Here is a 19,667-nt window from a genome sequence, read left to right on the forward strand (position 1 = left end):
GACATTACAACAATATTTAGTGCATATATAAACCACAAGACTTGTTTTAATCATGTAAATGCAATAATATTGGAGCAAATATTTTGTGTTTAGCAATAAGGCCATGATGTTCCCTTCTTGTTTTAACAAGCTGAAGAAGGTTAATAATTCACCACAAAGTGTCACACACATGCTGATGTAACCATAACAAGTCTATTATAATAGATTTTTTGTCAATTAGTTCAGGATCACACAAGGACCCTCCCTTAAAAAGCAGCTATAAATCTGTGAGTGCATCAGTTCAGAAGCTTAGAGATAAAATGGCTGTAATTGAGTCACTTCTGCAGTTTCTCAGCACAGGTACATTACTGGGAGCTTTGCTGTTGCTTCTGGTTTTGTATTTGCTTTCCTCTGGATCCAGATCTCAGAAAGAGGGAAAAGAGCCACCGGGACCCAAACCTCTGCCGCTGCTGGGGAACCTGCTGACCCTTGACCTCAAGAGACCCTTTGACACCTTTTTTGAGGTGAGAACTTGATACGTTTAAAATGAATAGTGGTCTAACATTTTAAGATTTGTTTGTAAATGTCTTTCTCTGTGTCCTCCAGCTGTCCAAAACCTACGGAAACATATTCCAAGTGTTTTTGGGTCCCAGAAAAACTGTGGTCTTAGTTGGGTACAAAACTGTCAAAGAAGCTCTCGTGAACTATGCAGAAGAGTTCGGCGACAGAAAAATTGGACCTGGTTTCAGGATAATGAACAAAGAACATGGTAGGAATCTTTGTTTTGTTTTTTCAACTCAAAATATTAAATTAAATTAAATTAAATTAAATTAAATTAAATTAAATTAAATTAAATTAAATTAAATTAAATTAAATTAAATTAAATTAAATTCACATTTATTTGTATAGCGCTTTTCACAATACAAATTGTTTCAAAGCAGCTTTAGTTATCAATGATAACTGGCTAAGTTATGTGTTTCAGAAATGTACATGTACAAAATCACAGTTAGCTAAAAATGTATTAATTTAAACAATGTAATAATATAAGCAGAAACAATGAGCTCATTGAAGTAATGAATACTTGTTTGTTAACAAATGATTATGACATTTAGAAAAATGTAGCTTGGATGAAAAGATCATTATTTGACTTGAAAAATATAGTTAATGATTTAGTTATAAGTTTGGTCACGCTTCAAAGGCAACCTATTTATTCCTTCCCTTCCTTTGAAACCAAATAATTGTAATTTCTTGTTGCATCACTGCATCAATAGGAAGAGAATTACAATAATATAAATGAAGTCGCAGGGAACTAATCACCATAATGGTGAGTTCAAACAAAACCATTTTAGGAAAATCTACATCACTTTATGAAGTCAGCTTATGTGATGTTCTCTCATAAAATGAAAGTTAGAACTGTTGGATTTTACTGCGTAGTCAGTGATGAAAATGATTAGTCGCTTATTAACCTGACATATAACATGTATAAGCAAGCTGACTCTGTATAAGTCCCAAAGGTCTAAGGTTAATGTATGTTTAACCCAGTAAGTAATCATTTTCTGCTTGTGTTGTTGCTGAGACTCACGGTCAGTTGGTTTTGTCTGTGTTGATCAGGAATAATTTTTTCCAATGGAGAGAATTGGAGAGAGATGCGACGCTTCGCTCTCAGCAACCTGCGGGACTTCGGGATGGGCAAGAGAGGAAGTGAAGAAAAAATCATAGAGGAAATTCAGCATCTGAAAGGAGAGTTTGATAAGTTTGAAGGTACAAGCTGAAACACATTTATGGACATCTGCAATCATGCTCTTAGTTTAAAGGATCCATTGAGAGACATTTGTTTTCTCTTCACAGGGAAACCCTTCGACACAACACAGCCTGTGAACTACGCTGTGTCAAACATCATCTCATCTATTGTGTACGGCAGCAGATTTGAATACACAGACCCACAATTCACAGAAATGGTCAACAGGGCAAATGAAAGTATTCGAGTTAGTGGATCAGCTTCTATGATGGTATGGAAGTATGTTTTACTGTATGCTTTTGGTGACTTCATTTTTTTTAAACTCATTAATACATGCATTTTTTTTTTCTCTGTGTGTACTTGTAGCTTTATAATATATTTCCGTGGTTGGGTCCATTCCTCAACAGCAAAAGGATTATTGTAAGAAATGTGTTGAAAAATAGAGCAGAAATTACGAGGTTGATCACTGGACTGCTGGAGACTCTGAATCCACACGACCGCAGAGGGTTTGTCGACTCCTTTCTCATCCGCAAACAGAGCGATGAGGTACAGAAATCACCTTGTTCCATAGAAATACAGGAGAAAGTAAAAAGTAATCATCAGCTTTGATATTGGCGACACTTTACAATAAGTTTCCTTTTGTAAACATTAGTAAATTTAAGATGAACTAACAATTAAAAATACTTCTAAAGCATTTATTCATCATAGTTGATGTAAATTTCAACATTTATTGATACATTATTCAAATTAAAAGTTAATATGTAAGGGATAATGTATGAAGCCTGAAGGGGGTTATTTTGAGAGAACCACCGGCTGGATGTACATTACCCCACTTATTACACAGCTCCTTGCCACACAAGTAAATAATTAGACACAAAATATTGATCTGTGTTGAAATATTTTATTAGGTTTTTAAACGCAAAGCTTCCACGGAGAGAGCAGCAGCGCGGCAAGTTCAAACTAAACGGACATTTAAGAGATACGGTATACAGTCATTAATATCACTTATTACACAGCATTTCGCCTCATAAATAATTATGGGGATAAGATACACTGTTAGACCTTACCAGTTTTTTTTACAGTAAAATACTGGCAACACTGTTCTTTACTGTTATCTACAGTATGTTACTGTAAAAATGCACTAAATTAAAACTCGAGTTAACTAATTTCACTTGCAGAAACCGACTGCCTTAAATTGACCAACTGGCATTTAAATGTATTAACAAAAATGTATAATGCATAAATAATGTGAGCAAAGTATTACTGTGAACTTATTTCACTTGAGACCACTAAAAAACTATTGAACATAAAAAGATTTCCACTGGACCACAAATACACAGTCACTGCCTGTTAAGCAAAGCAACATGCAGAATATTATCTATGTCTATAGATCTTCTCCTGGACTGAAGCACAGGCTCTACTCTTCAGCACAATGGTGACCCAATTTTTTTTTATTTTACAGTAAACTACTGGCAACAGTGTTGCCAGTATATACCTGTTTTATAACTTACAGTTTATTACTGTAAAACTACATTTTGTGGGTGTGTCTTTTTATCTTACACTGTTAACCCTTTCAACCCCACAGGAAAATCCACACTACAAAGAGTAAAAGTAACATTGACGCAGTGTTGCAGTGAAATAATTCTGTGTATATGTAAGTGATTGTTGAGCATTAGTGATGAACACCTGCTGTTAACAAGCAGAATCACTGAAGGAAAGAGGAACACACGGACAGAAAATAGAGAAACACAAGAAATACAACTGACTTCCAGCCAATATGCATTATTACACTTATTATTAACCAGTATGACTTTATTTCTGTTATACATCTACAGAAAATGTTTGTTTTGAAGTTACTATTATAGAGATCAGTGTTTTCTTTAGTTGGGTTCTTGACTCTTGACTTAATAACATTAGTTTGTCTTTTGCTGCTTAAACTGTGTTTTTGCAGATCACACTTGTGCACACACATGGTTAGTGAATGATTGCAGTTATATTGATTATGATGCCAAAATCACCATTTAGCCTGTTCATTCTCTAATATCATTCAGAGTTTAATCATGTATCAAAAATTTTACATTAGCACTACTGTTAAACTACAGCAATGAGTTACAATGATGAATTCATCATGCACAACCAAAGAAACAGAGCTACACTGTATTGTAGAAACACAGAGATATCAAAAATTAGCACGTGAATCTCAACAATGGTGGCAATCATTTTTCATGCAGCAGTGTATGCTGGGAGTTTTATACTATCCTGGAACCCAGCATGCATTGCGACATGAAACTTATTATTGTCACCATTGTTGAGATTCATGTGCTGATTGTTGGTGTCTGTGTGTGTCTGAGTCAAGCAAGAGTTCACAATGTTTTAATGCACTACATGACTTCAATATCCTTCAGTATAACTTATTACCGATTTCATGTTGTAGATTAACAGATATATGATAAATATTAAATACCCATAAATTCAAAGCTTATATGCAGGCTATGATCAGAGAATCAGACATGTCCAGGATGATTATGGCATCATCACAACAGCCTAAAACGTCTGATCAACTTTCGCTTGGCTTTTTCTTTCCATAATAAATGTGTTTCATAAACACACAGTGACAGCAGCTAGAGAAAACTAACATTATAAAGGCAAGGGTCAAGAGACCAACTAAAGCAAATACTGATCTCCATCATGGTGACTAAAAACTTTATTATTTTCAATAAAATATCACCAACTAAATATCTGTCAATTCTCAACAAGAACTTTTGCACATGTGTGATAGAAATAATGTTAAACTGGTTTGTAAATTGGTTTCACACTCGGTGGCTGGAAGTCAGTAGTTCTTGTGTTTCTCTTTTTTCTGTTCTTGTTTCTCTGTCCTTCAGTTATTCTGCTTATCAGGTGTTCATCAGTGTCTCAATTCACTCACTTCTTTTATTCACTCTGTCAAGGGGACTATATTAGTGAACTAATGTAGGGAATAGTGAATGAGGGAATAGGGTGTGATTGTGAAAACAGCCTCTGAGTGTCGATTTTGAGCACTGTTAATTTACAGTATATTCCTGTAGGCTGTTTTTGTTTTCTACGGTATATTACTGTTTTAATGGAAAATGGTATGATATTGTCAGAATTTGGCCTTTTTTTACAGCAAGGGTTAATAGTGTATATTGATTTCAGATTAAACTGTTTTAAAATCGTACCTGTTTGTATCTCATAATCCAACTCCAACAGTGTACAAAACAATAATCACAAAATGGCAGCAGCTGCGCTTGTATGAAACGAGAGAGTGAGTCCATGATACTGGATGGCATAATTAAATAACTGTTCACAAAATATTGATTATTAGCTCTAGTTTTAATATTTTATTAGCTCACCAAACGCGAAACTTTAGTCAAGAAAAACCATTCCTTGCAGGCGTATGACTTCAGTGACCCGGATGAGCCTGCATCTGCTTTGAGCGGTTGTTATCTGGGAATAACTTACCGCTGGATAGCGCTATTGACCAATCAGAATCAAGTATTCCACAGAGCCATGTAATAATATTTAAACATGAAATAACAATAAAAAGTTGTATTTTTTCCTAAGGCTGGCCACATACTTGAAGATTTTAAGCCCAATTTTGGGCCTGATTTGCGCCCCCAATGATCTGGGGTGTGTGACCCGATTCAAGGCTTCTCGCAAATGTCCAAAATAATCCTCAAGTGCGTGGTGTCATTACGATAATTTTCTATTTTTCTATTTTCTAATAATCTCGCGGTCCAGGACGAATCTTCTAGTGTGTGCATTCGGAAGATTAAAATGCTAAAAATCAGTTTTAAAAGCGGTTAAGATTTGAAAGTCGTCTAGTGTGTCCCAGACCTTATATTAAAAAATGAATAATTACTTTAACAAAGGTATTGCTCATGGTTAGTTCAAGTTAATACTTACTACTAATGGGACCTTATTGTAAAGTGGTACTATTACATTTAGTCTGAGTTTCAGTTGTATTTTCATTGGTTTCTTGTTCTGTTTCCTTTGTTAGCTTTTGTTACCATGGTCATTCATTGTTTGATTAATGCATTGCACCTGTTTCTCGTTTCATGCATTGCTTTGTTTCTTTTTCTCCAAAGTTTGTATTGTTTGAAGTTTTTATGTAATTTTGGATTTTGGTTCTTAAAATACAACTACATGAATTTTGATGTTTAAATTTTCTAATTATTAGAAGTTTAATTGAGCATTTTGAATGTATTTTTGCTTGTCAGCAATCCTGCAAGAAGGACACACACTTTCACCAGGAGAATCTTATTGTGACGGTGGGAAATCTATTTGGTGCTGGTACTGACACGACAGGAACGACTCTGCGCTGGGGTTTGATGCTCATGGCCAAATACCCTCATATACAGGGTAAAAAACAGTAATGCCAAGAGTTTTTCCTCATGCTGAGTTTAATATTGTCTACAGGAACAAACGTGTGTTGCATTTTTGTGCAGATCAAATTCATGAGGAGATTGACCGAGTAATCGGTGGACGTCAGCCAGCGTTGGAAGATAGAAAGAAATTACCGTATACAGACGCTGTGATTCATGAAACCCAGAGACTGGCTAATATTGTTCCCTTGAGTCTGCCGCATATAACCAGCTGTGATGTTCACTTCAATGGATACTTCATCAAGAAGGTCAGTGAGAACAATAAATATTTAGCCCTAGAAAAGATGCTATGTGCATCTTGAACATTGTCTTTTCTCCATTTTCTAGGGTACCACTGTCATTCCTCTGCTGACGTCTGTTTTGAAGGATCCAAGCGAATGGGAGAAACCGAACAGCTTTTACCCAGAACACTTCCTAGATGAGAAGGGCCAGCTTGTCAAGAGAGATGCTTTCATGCCCTTTTCTGCAGGTATACGCTCAAATCTAAACACCTAGTGTTTTGAAGAAATAAACATTTGATTTGGAATTTAAAACGTTTCTCTCTCTCTCTCTCTCTCTCTCTCTCTCTCTCTCTCTCTCTCTCTCTCTCTCTCTCTCTCTCTCTCTCTCTCTCTCTCTCTCTCTCTCTCTCTCTCTCTCTCTCTCTCTCCTCTCTCTCTCTCTCAGGCCGAAGGGTTTGTTTGGGAGAGAGTTTGGCCAGGATGGAGCTCTTCCTGTTCTTCACTTCCCTCCTTCAGAGCTACCGCTTCACAACTCCACCTGGAGTGTCTGGAGATGATCTGGATCTCAAAGGAATAGTCGGAATCACTTTGAATCCGTCCCCACACAAGCTGTGTGCAATCAGACGCTCCTGATACTGGACAATCAAAACAGAAAGAACACATTTTACCTCACTTTAAATAAGAACTGTCATGATTGTACTTGTTCTGAGTAAATTCAGAAAATTTAAGTATGCAACTAACTCCACAAACCTGTTGTTTTTGTTAAACAAAATTTTGTAAAAAAGATAATTCACAATTTATGCTGTTTAAACAAGATTACTTGAGAGACACTGTGTAAGATTTTAAATAATAAAACATGCGAGTGAGATAAACATTTTCAAAAATATATATAAGATAAACATATTTATATAATACAATGGTTATATAATTTTGCTTCTCACTTATATTCTCATCTATGCAGAAAAATTGTTCCTTTTCGAAGTGGACACACATGTAAACAAAAGGCAATATTCCTTGGCAGACAGCAGTTCATGACATCACATGCAGTGCGCCCGTGTGTATAAAGAGGCGCCTAAGTTACACGTCATCAGTTTTTGTTTTGTGTAAGCAGCCATATTCAGCCCGCATCTTTCCTTTCCCACATTCAAATTATTTGTATGTTGAGGGTTTGTGCGAATGAGGATTTGTAAAAATGCCCCATGTAAATGATCAGCTGGCTAGCTATCTCTCGCAGAGTGAGGCATCCTATTTGAAGGTTTCGATCTCATCGTCTAAGCCATTTCAGACCAGGTCCTAGATAATTGGCAAGGTGTATGCGGTAGTGGGTCAGGCTGGTGGTGCCCTGCACACAATGGCAGTTTTGCAGGCGTGTAAGGCTGACCTACAGAGAGATTTGGATCAGGGGCAGGGATTGTCTCCTGAAGTGGTCGGTAAATTGCACCGCTCTGAAGCTGGACTGATCATGTAAAGTGTCATGACGAAACAGTGACCCACCATATGATATGGTCCAGAGCAACGCTTGATGTGGAGCACTGCTGAGGTTAACTATTTAAGAAGGATGTTTAGTTGACTTCATTATTTACAACTGGAGGTTTCAGCAGCTATAATAATTATGATAAGCATAATATTTGTCCAGTATATCTGAGGGTACCTGGCAGTCTGTATGAGTGGTCGCAGTGAAATCATGCAACTCCTTTGTCAGTTGGTATTAAATATTGGCTTTAAATAATTACTTTTAGGTAAGGACTTTTTCACAGAGCACTGGTATCCTTTGTGTTAAATTTAGTTTGGGTGGTTATTAATTATAATAATATTTTTTATTTATATAGTATCTTTCCAAACCCAATGTCGCTTTACAAAGATACACAGCAGAAACTCCAGTGTTAAATTAACTCTCCTGTGAGTTTATTTGACTCCACACTCAAGAGTGTTAAAGTGTTAAAATGTGAGTGTTAAATTAACACTGAAGCAGTGTTAAACTTAATGAGCTAATAATAATAATAATAATAATAATAATAAACAGAGCAATTCCAAGAGGGTCCTCACACCATCGGTGCTCGGGCCCTAATTAAGAGATTAATTGAGTGATGATTGACCATTATTGAAGACACCTGATGTTAACAAGTAGAATCACTGAAGACAGAATAAAAAAAATGTAAGTCACCATTATGGTGGTCAGTATTTGCTTTAGTTGGGCTCTTGACCCTTAAACTATTAACATTAGATTTTGTTTGGCTGCTGTTATTGAGTTATAACAGCCAGATGAACAAAGAGAAAAAGTGATCTGATGGTGTTGGTTGTGTTTTAACAATCATTTTTTTACCTGAATCACTAAACTCAATCAGAGCTTTTCGCTGAGTTAGGTTTACTTTATTGATTATAACAGCACTGTTCTTGCATAGCATAATATATTTTTAGCATTTTCAATATAATCCAAAAGACTTCTTAAAGTTGTTCTGAAACAGAATTTTTTCTTTTCTTTATCTTTTTTGTTTTGTTTATTTAGACACATAGACATCAAGAATCAGCCTGTGAATCTCAACAATGGTGACAATTAGAAAGCATGCTGCTGTGCATTCTGGGTACCACCAATCAAAACTCATTCATGGCTCCCATCATGCATTGCTGCATGAAAAAAATAATGAGGTTAATTTTCTTGTTAATTTCCTTTATTCTTAATATTTTATTTTATTTCTGCTGTTTTTATGTGACTTTTTAGTCACTTGTTTTCTAATGTACAGAGTTGATCTGTTTATCTGAATATGCTGTTTATCACCATTGCTGAGATTCATACACTGATTCTTCATGTCTGTGTGTGCCTACATGACAGGTTTCTTGAAGTTTTTTTTTGTATCAGAATAACTTAAGAAATCATTTGGATTACATTGAAAATGCTAAAATTATAATATTGTAGTAATTGTACAAAGCCAGTGCTGCTCTAATGAATAAAGTAAATCTAACTCAAAGATCAGGCTCTAAATAAATTCAGTGATTCAGGTAAAAAAATTATGGTTAAACATAACCAACACCACCAGATCACATTTTCTCTTTGTTCATCTGACTGTTATAACTCAGTTACAGCAGCCAAACTAAATCTAAAGTAAAAAATGTAAGGAACCGGGTCAGGAGACCAACCAAAGCAAACGCTGATCACCATAATGGTGACTTAAAGGGATAGTTCACTTTGAAATTAATTTTTGGTATGTTTTAGCTTACCTCAAGGACATCCAAGATGTAGGTGTCTTTTTTTCCGCAGTAGTTTAAATTTTTATATTTTTAGGTCAAACCGTTCTTGTCTGTCAGTCATATAATGCAGCTATGGTCACGGTCTCAAAACACAAGCACAGAGTCCAAATTAAAACAATTCCCCGTCGTCCAAATTAAACAATTCCCCATCGTAAGTACACATTGATGGCCTAAGACACGAAACGAGCGGTTTGTGTGAGAAAACGAACAGTATTTATATCATTTTTACCGCTTATACGCAGCCATGTCGAAGTGCTCTGATCTGACGTGTGCGCAGACTGGTGCATAGATATATACACACTAGATGTCGCCTTGTCTACGGCAGTTCATTGAACGAATGTCTTTAAGGCGACATCTAGTGTATATATCTATGCACCAGTCTGCGCACACGTCAGATCAGAGCACTTCGACATGGCTGCGTATAAGCGGTAAAAATGATATAAATACTGTTCGTTTTCTCACACAAACCGCTCGTTTCGTGTCTTAGGCCATCAATGTGTACTTACGATGGGGAATTGTTTAATTTGGACGACGGGGAATTGTTTTAATTTGGACTCTGTGCATGTGTTTTGAGACCGTGACCATAGACCTGCATTATGACTGACAGACAAGAACGGTTTGACCTAAAAATATAAAAATTGAAACTACTGCGGAAAAAAAGACACCTACATCTTGGATGCCCTTGAGGTAAGCTAAAACATACCAAAAATTAATTTCAAAGTGAACTATCCCTTTAAAATTTGTGATTTTCTCCTTCAGTGATTCTGCTTGTTAACATTCGGTGTCTTCAATAATGCTCAATCATCACTCAATGAATCACTTAATTATCTCATTAACTTTAACGCTGCAACATGCTTTATAATTGTCACCATTGTTGAGATTCAAAGGCTGATTATTGATGTCTGTGTGGCTAAAAACTACATATACAAAAAATATGAGACATGTTTAAGAAATCTTTGGATTACATTGTAAAAGTTCAAAAACAGTGCTTCTATAATTAAAAACCTAAATTGGTAAATTAGGTTTCCAAGTAAATTGGGATCTATATGAGTTCAGAGATTAGGGTCAAATGATTGTGAAATAATGATTATGTTAACCCTCTGAGGTCTGAGCTGTTTTCTGGGCCCTGGAGGTGTTCTGACATGCTCTGACATTTGTGCTTATTTCTTTTACTTGTGACATTGTCATGGCTAAAGTCTTATTACACTGTATTTAGCACAAACTCTGCTACAATAATATATCAGCAGCATCTATGTAAAAGTTTGTAGTTTTGAGATAATGACATTTATGCGTGGTTTGTGAAAATACCCCAAAAAATTGTCACTGAAATAAGGCCATGAAACCCATACTGATTATTTCTTCACAAGACTTTTGAAAATTGTATCACGTAGCCTAGAATATTTGCTCCAAAACTATGTGAAAATCACCCTGACTGCTCATTCAGATAAGACAATATATTGATTTAAAATTTCTAAGACGTGTTTTGTGTGAGAAAGCCATATGCGAAGAGGCGTGATCATCTCATGAATATGTAAGGTTTTAACACCTGAGAAAGACAAAGACACTCCCCTAACTGCCCTATTAGGAGCGATCAGGCCCTATCATTCTGAGCAACCTTACACAAAGAATGAGGAGATTTAAAAAAGAATGGCTTTTAGATTGTTTGGATTTATTTACAACACAACATAATCCAAAGATACACAACAAATGACAAAAGAGCACATTGAAAACAATGATCCAATGACAGAGACCTTTGTGCCATTCCTAAAAACATTGTACATACCTTTCATTTCCAAGGTGTTTGATTTTCACTTTACCATGTTCATGTACAGAGACTCATGTGAATGTTGAAGTCAGCAGGACTCAGTTGCATCTGGTCCCTGAAAGAAAAGAAAAAAAGTGAACATACTGGTATCAAGAGAAACTAGGCCTGCACGATTTTGGGAATAAATTTTAGATTTTTCTGGTTAAAATTGCTTTTTAAAATTCACAGAATACACACACACACACACACACACAAATGTTTCCAACAATATATAATATAATGAACACCAGGTTTGTTGTGCCTTGTAGGCATAGGCTATGCGCAGTACTGCATAAAATAATAATAACAATAACCTATAGCAGCATATAAAGATTTCAGTAACAACTATGCTAGAGAAAAATATATTGATTATCATATGTTACTTCAAATGTTTCCATTCGTTATGATGATATGAAATGAGATAATAGTAAAAATATAAAGCCTATTGTTTGGTGCATTTTGCTTTTCAAACGCACAGCTCACTCCAAAATATGATACATTCAAACCCACAGCGCGCTCCAAAATATGATACATTCAAACGCGATCGCGCTCCAAAATATGATACATTCAAACCCACAGCGCGCTCCAAAATATGATACATTCAAACGCGATCGCGCTCCAAAATATGATACATTCAAACCCACAGCGCGCTCCAAAATATGATAGATTCAAACGCGATCGCGCTCCAAAATATGATACATTCAAACCCACAGCGCGCTCCAAAATATGATACATTCAAACGTGATCGCGCTCCAAAATATGAAACATTATGGTACCATATACATATCTACGTTTGAGCAGATATTCACAAACAGTATTTAACAGTAAACACGGGTCTAAATATTATAATATTCACCATATCTAGCAACAGTTCAACTGCAATGTGAAGTTTATGCAACAATACCATAAACTAATAAGTAAGAATTTCTTACCTTACATCTTTCTTGTCTTCAAATCGCGTTCTTCTTCTTCTGAGGTAAATCCAATGTAAGCTCACAGCGCGTCTTCCAAACTCGACGAAAAGCAGAGATTTGTGAAGTGTTTTGGTGTTTTGTGTTTGAGGTAACGAGGGCGTTCGCGTTCCATGTGGAGATTTGCATGTGAATCTCTTTTGCGCGAGTGGGCGTGGTCGAATTAAAAATAATTAGCAAGCGTTTGAGATACTGGACATCCTGTTGGTTTTATACAAATTACATAAACAGAGAATATTTGTTTTCAGTTTGAATCCGATCATTTAAAAGTACACACTTAAATGTTTATAAAGGTATATGGCTCATAAATGTGTGACAAGTATTCACTGAGTTTTGTTTCAGTTTATAGACGTGCTCAAGAAAAAAAAGTTCACTGCAGCGGAGAGGCAGAAAGCACACCCTGTTTATTTTCTTTATTTTACAAAAGCACAATGTTTTGATTGTAAGTGGACACATACAAAAGTAGAAATATCACAATTCTTTTTTATATTTCTTTTTTCTGTATGACCATAAATGACGGAGTAATTTAAGTTTATTGTGCTACAATGTGAAGAAAATCCAGCAAAACGCGGGGGCGCGTTTGCCGACCTCAGAGGGTTAAAACACAACCAACACCATCAGATGACCTTTTCTCTTTGTTCATCTGGCTGTTATAACTCAGGTACAGCAGCCAAACAAAATCTAAAGTCAATGATTTAAGGTCAAGAGCCCAACTAAAACAAACACTGATCACCATAATGGTGACTTAAAATTACAGTTTTCTCCTTCAGTGATTCTGCTTGTTAACATCAGGTCTTCAATGTTGCCAATAAAAAAAAAAATTGTTTAAATTTTTTTACTCATTTACTCATTTTAAATTTTAAACTTTTAAGGAATTAATTTGATTAATTACTACTCAATTCTAATTTGTTACATTTTATTAATAATATTGCTTGTAATCTGTTGCCACAATTTTATTGATTAGATATTTGAATTGAATTGAATATAGCATATTCATTTTTACAGTGCAGTATGTTATCCCATATCCACCGGATCAGCGCTGGTTCTCGTGCCGGAGATGGACTCGGGCTCTGCGGGTGAACTTCGAACTTCATACCGCCGTCCTGCATTTCACTTACAGCCGAAAGATACTGCGAGCGACTGACTCCATAACCTGCCAATAAACAAACAGTGCACAGTTCTAAGGACATTTTATCATCCAAATTAATTATATTCATTATCATTAGGAACAAAGTCGTGTGTTTATTCAAGGCGTTTCAATCACGCGAAAAGACAGGCGCGACTCTCGTTTAGGTGTCGAATTACGCCTCTGTATGTTGTTTTGCATTAAATAAAATGATTTAAAGTACAGTAATGATTTTATAGATAAAATAAAACATACACAAACCTGAATTTCACAGAGGAAATGCACCAAATCTGCGACGCTGAGAAGAGAACTGTTGTAACTTCGGGAGACTGGACCGTAGAGTTCAAACAGCCCGCGCTCACTCAACCAACCGTCGAGTTGTTGTCACGTCAGAGGGTGGGGGAGGGGTGCATTGTTTTAATTCAGTAAACTTACTAAATTTTAAGAGTGTGTTAAATATATTAATAATATTGATTTGAATTAAGTAATATTTTTGTTTCTTGATTAGGTTTCAGTTTAATTCAACATTCTCAAATATTTTAATAGAAATTTCACAAATATATTAAGTGTATTATAAAGAAATAATTGGTTAGTCAAATACTAAATTATTTTATTGAAAAAAAACTTAAATATATCTGTAAATTTTAGATAAAATTAACTGTTGGATTTTTACTCAATTATTTTGGTATGTTTAACTCAAACAATCAAGTAAACAATATTCAGAGCTTTTATTAAGTTAATAAAGTTAAACATTTCTGTAATATTTACTAAGCCACAGAATTATTTTTTACAGTGTATTTGAGGTATGTATTAATGGGATCAGTCGTATAGGCCAACCGCTTTGTTTCTATTGGTTCATGAGTAGAGAGCCTCAAAGAGTTGACAAACTGGCCTAATGAGTTTTTACAGAGAACAATTCTGTTTTTCAAATGAAAATGACATCGAAGGCTCCCTACCAATGGCCCTCCTTCACAAAACATCTAGCACAGTTTTATCATTGATAGAATTATCATTGATTATCATTAATATATTCCAATCCAAGCATGTCAAAACTTTAGCCCATGGTGGAATAAAATCATCCAGTTGCAACGGTTTAAAACTGCAGACTTGGCAACCCTGCAGCCCAGTCTCCTGACAATATATTTAAAGGTTTCTTTAAACTTATTATATTATATATGAGTTACATACAGCAGTACCAAAAGGTTTTGGACACTTTTTAACATTTTGGACAAGTCACACTTATAAAAGAATTTCACTGCGTTAGATACAAAATATCAAATCATGTGGCATCTGCGTTAAAATGATGCTAACGCTTTTCTCAGAACAAACTTCACTTTTCTGAGCCACTGATATACTTACTTATATATTTAACTAATTGGTCTCTTTTCATGGATGTATGAAAACACTTCAGAAAGTGAAAGTGTGAAAGTGTATTTTCAAAAAAGTATTTATATTTGAAATGGTTTTATATTTTGAAACCTTTATTTGTGAAAGTTTTTTTTTTTTTTTTTTACTTGTTTTGCCATTTTGTTACATAATGCAAACACATTTATATATTTGTATACATTTATACATTTGTTGCTTAAGTGTCGAAAGACTTTTTATGGCCACTGTATATACTTATAGCAAGGGAAAGGTTCCATGGATATTAAAGATTCTTCATTGAACCATCAATGTCAATAAAGAACCTTTATTTTTTTAAGAGTGAAGTAATGTGTTCAGGGTTTTTTTTATGAACAATATCAGGAGGTGTAAGACCCGTGTTAGAATTGTTCTGGAAAAAAAGGAGGCTAGAGTTCATTTCGTAGACTTTTACGAGTATATGGGTTGAAGGTGAAGACATTCCGTATCTTGATCTGAAAATCACCATAATTCACCTTTTATGTTCTCAGACCTGCTAGCACAAGTGTACAACAATCAAAACAGTCTCCTTGTTCCTGTCTACCCCTGACACAGTTAGCAATTAAAGCTAATCATCCTCAGACAGGTGAAGGTTCAGCCATGGGAAAGGACGACGAACGGCAACTGTCTTTCAGTACAGCGGCACAATTTAGGTATTTAGACTTACTTGTAATGTGTAAATATCATTGCATTTGATCAAGTGTCTGTGTGTCTCAAATGCAACATGATCTTTTCTCTTCACTAACTTTACTTTTTGCCATAATTTTTGCTCAATATCTTTTGAATCAGCTGGTGTAATGGTGATTATTAATGAATGTAATAAAGTCAGTTCTTCTCAAGTTCACATAGCAGAGGAACCACATGTGAAGTTCATCACATTAACTATCAACATGATACACTATGGTTTTCATATATTGCACAGAGATGTTGCCTATATAAAAGTGTATTGCACAATGTTAAATAATCTTTGGTCTGATCTGATCTATTGCAGGTGTGTTAAAACAGCTGAGTAATATAGTGATGCAACCTTACTATTGCTGCAGTTGGCCATCAATATATCAGGCCAAATGAACAGTTTCCTTTGTTTTATTGTCCGGTATTGTTTATGTTAAGCATGATGATTTCCTGAGCTTATTCCCTGTTATTCTAATAAGTGTTCCTAGTGAAATTTACTATTAAAGTCACTATGAAATCAAATTTGAAGTTTTTTTGGCTTTTAGTATTAATATGATAGCCTTACTGTAATCTATAAGATAGTGTGCTGTGCTCCATAGCAATGACAAAATTCACATTTAGAAGATATAAGCATTCAAAACTTACAGTCTCTCACTTCCACCAATATGGATCAACATCACCCTGCACTTCAGCTTCTCATCAGATTTTCTGTCAAATGAAATGCTCTCTAGAATCTAAATCGTCCCGCCCCCTTCATTATAAGTAGACGCTGAAGCTGAGGCTGAAACCGGTCACTTGTACGCACATTTATTATTTTCTACATGGTGAATGTCACATGGCGCACTATATAGGGGATAGGGAATGATTCAGATAGTGTAAATATGCTTTCCATTGGGGTGAATGAAGTCTGGTTTTACGTTAGTGTTACGCGAACAGCTACAGCGGGCACACAGTCTGCTCCGGTCCAGAGACACGATAGCACAAAGCGGATTATATGCACGAGTCAGCGCAGACCACAAAATGTATCGGACCCATTTGAATTCTAAACAGAATTCTATATTTTTAAGCGATGTGGAGGAGAAACAGTTAGAGATTGAGGCAACTGTGGCTTTGCCAAGCTCATTGGCTATGGTCAAGCTGTGACATAAACAAAACGTTATTGGCTATTTTTAAAAAAGGGGAGGAGTTGTTCAATATGTCCCGTCCTGCCTTCCTGTTTCAGTGGAAATTACATCTGCTACTGAATAATATTGCACGTTACAAGGCACTTCAGTTGGCCTTTAAAGATTCCTTTTGTAATCATGCAAAATATTGGACCCAGTGTAGGTTTTTTTTGGTGCCGTTTTTTTTGTTTGTTTGTTTTTTTTTACAAATGGACCTACCCGCTATCCAACAACAGTTAAGAGGACTGACCATACCATCACCCTGGCTCCACCGGGCTCCCTCGTCCCACTGGCTCAACCTTGGACAGACACCACTCTGCCTGCACCACGGACTTATGGCCTGCACTTCGTCCCTCTTTCCCTTCGGCTCTGTCAGGCTCCACCTTCCCTTTGGTTCCGCCTTGGTCCTCAGTCACACCTGCTCCGCCTTGTTCCTCTTGCACCCTGGCTCCACCTCGGACGCTTGTCGCTGCGGCTCCGTCTCGTTCTTCAGAGCCATCAATGTCACGTGCGCTCATTGGCTCTTCAGCTCTGCCTGGCTCTCCACCTCCATAGGCTTCGTCTCTGTCAGTTTTCCCCCTGGTGTCATCAGCCAAGTCTCCACCATGGCTCCTTCCTCCCCTCAACTTTGCCATGGGCCAACGTCCAGGCTGACGATGTGAGCAGACAGTGAGACCAAGCCTGCCGCGATAAACGAGCCAGTGAAGAGGACTGCGCATACCATTGTCTCGGAGCCCGGGCCCCACCAGGTCTGACCAGGTGCGTGAGCCACCAACACCATTCATCATTTGTGAAATACGAGAGCATGGAGGAAAGCCCCACCCACACTCCTGCAGCTGAAAGTGGACTGCACCTGCACCATCATTCACCCTCATCAACTCCACTCCATATAAGCCTGCTGTTGACACTCATCAACATCTGGTCTCGTCGTTCAACACTGAACCTCTACCTGACTTCTTAACTGTGGTTTACTAACCTGTGGATTACTAACCTGTGCGTCGAACTGTCCTGTCCTTTGTCTTCTTCAGTCCATCATAGTCTGCCAGTCTTCAGTCCGTCAGCCACTTCTCATCTCTACCTGCAACTAGGGCTGGGTACCGAGTTCGATACTTTTTAATTACTGACCGAATTGCCTCGATACTATCGAGTATCGAAAATTGACTTGTTGTTTGGTACCAGATTTCGATACCTAAGGGGTTAACTCGTCAATGTCAGTGAGCCAAAAAGCACTAAAAACAATAGTTTATGCGGTTACGCCCAGAGACGTGGCTCACGTGAAGCGTGTAAGTGTCACTATACCCTCAGTCTCACAGTGGGCATGAAAGATCAGAGCAATGGTGGTGTGGCTGAAAAGGTCCAGCCTGGCTAAACCTGTCCTTAAAGAGAAGCAGCGTCTTCTCGGTAAGTAGAATTAGGTCAAAATATGTCAACCTAACTCTTTGGCTAAATAGTTAGAAAAAATCCTTTGCTAAATAATTTATTAAAAAATCTCTGCAAATGAATAACCACTTTGGTAACCACACATTAACACACACCAATTTCCACACACCAATTTTCTCTCTCTCTCTCTCTCTCTCTCTCTCTCTCTCTCTCTCTCTCTCTATCTATCTCTCTCTCTCTCTCTCTCTCTCTCTCTCTCTCTCTCTCTCTCTCTCTCTCTCTCTCTCTCTCCTCTCTCTCTCTCTCTCTCGGCATTAGAGAACATGCTGTCATCCTGGATGTGAGGACAAGGTGGAATACCCTGTTCCTGATGGTGGAGCGATTCCAGGAGCAGTTCCCTGCCATCCAGGCCGCCTCAATGGACCCTAGGCTTAAGAAATCAATGGAGAAGGACAGGTAAAGAAATTTGTCATTAGCTTAATTTAATTTCATCTATTTTCAGTGTGAATCATTTTGCTCGTAAAACTATAGTCCAGCTAATGAAACTGATTATATTTTTCAGACTGCGGAGAGTTGATGAGGATTTCAGAAAAGCAGAACAGTTTGTCAAAGTTACAAAGATACTTTACACTTATCTGCGTCTCTGCTGAAAGGAGCCCAATGCTGGGTCAGATTCTGCCAATCTTGGATAAACTCCAGCACCACTTCACAGTTAATGATGAGGACTCCTCCTTTACAAATACCATCAAGAACACTATCTGGAATTACCTCTCAAAAAGATACCAGGTGTGTAGTGTAATCCTATTGATTTCTCACTTGTTTTCATTTGGATTATTCAGGGACTCATGGTGGTGGGACATGAAGGACACTCTGCCAATGCTTTCTCGCAAGGCTTGTCTGTGTCCTGAAAAAGCAGACATGCTAATTTTTTTTAAGAAGAACTGCTGAGTGATTTAAAAGATCTTACGTAAGCAGCAGTGAGCTTCACAAAACTGTTCATTCCATTTTGTTCCTTTGTAACCTGTTGGTTACATTTTGTTCATTTGTGCTTTTTTTTTTTTTTGTTCCTTTGTGCACTGGCTAACCCAGCTAGCAGGGAACGTTCTCAGATCGTTGGCTAACATTCCCTACAAGTTTGGTTAAGTGTTAATGTTGTAAAGAAAACATTTGAATGTAATGTTCAAAGAATGTTTTAAGGATGTTTTCTCATTCCAAATAATGTTTGGTGTAATAATTTTGAGGATGTTTTTAGAGAATGTTATCCTACACAGCAAAAACTCCAGTGTTAAATTAACTCTCCTGGGAGTTTATTTGACTCCACACTCAAAGGGTTAAAGTGTTAAAATATGAGTGTTAAATGAACACTGAATAGTGTTAAAATGAATGAGATTATTAAGTGACTAATTGTGTGATGATTGACCATTATTGAAGACACCTGATGTTAACCAGCACCAAATGATTCACCAAAAGAGAAAATCTAATTTTAAGTTACCATTATGGTGTTTAGCGTTTGCTTTAGTTGGGCTCTTGACCCTTAATCTAATAACTTTAGATTCTGTC

The 19,667-nt window shown here is 36.7% G+C and overlaps 1 protein-coding gene and 1 long non-coding RNA gene across 3 annotated transcripts; both read left to right on the forward strand.

Annotated features, from left to right (window-relative positions):
* The first annotated feature begins 241 nt into the window (after positions 1-241).
* LOC309507301 (cytochrome P450 2K1-like) lies at positions 242-8,070 on the forward strand. Its single transcript, XM_082181461.1, has 9 exons — positions 242-503; positions 586-748; positions 1,591-1,740; positions 1,828-1,988; positions 2,084-2,263; positions 5,956-6,097; positions 6,184-6,368; positions 6,448-6,589; positions 6,787-8,070. The coding sequence occupies exons 1-9, from the start codon at positions 300-302 to the stop codon at positions 6,972-6,974; spliced, it is 1,515 nt and encodes a 504-aa protein (XP_082037587.1). The 5' UTR covers positions 242-299; the 3' UTR covers positions 6,975-8,070.
* A 7,148-nt stretch (positions 8,071-15,218) lies between these two features.
* On the forward strand, positions 15,219-19,325 carry LOC309508016. Of its 2 annotated transcripts, none has more exons than XR_014209349.1 (3): positions 15,219-15,542; positions 18,426-18,575; positions 18,679-19,325. It is a non-coding gene; the product is annotated as an uncharacterized lncRNA (long non-coding RNA). The 2 variants fall into 2 exon arrangements; XR_014209350.1 differs by having other exon boundaries at positions 15,220-15,542; positions 18,426-18,563; positions 18,670-19,325.
* Positions 19,326-19,667: the final 342 nt, after the last annotated feature.

This window comes from Leuciscus leuciscus, assembly GCF_965113295.1.
Source record: "Leuciscus leuciscus genome assembly, chromosome: 1".
Taxonomy (NCBI): Eukaryota; Metazoa; Chordata; class Actinopteri; order Cypriniformes; family Leuciscidae; genus Leuciscus; species Leuciscus leuciscus.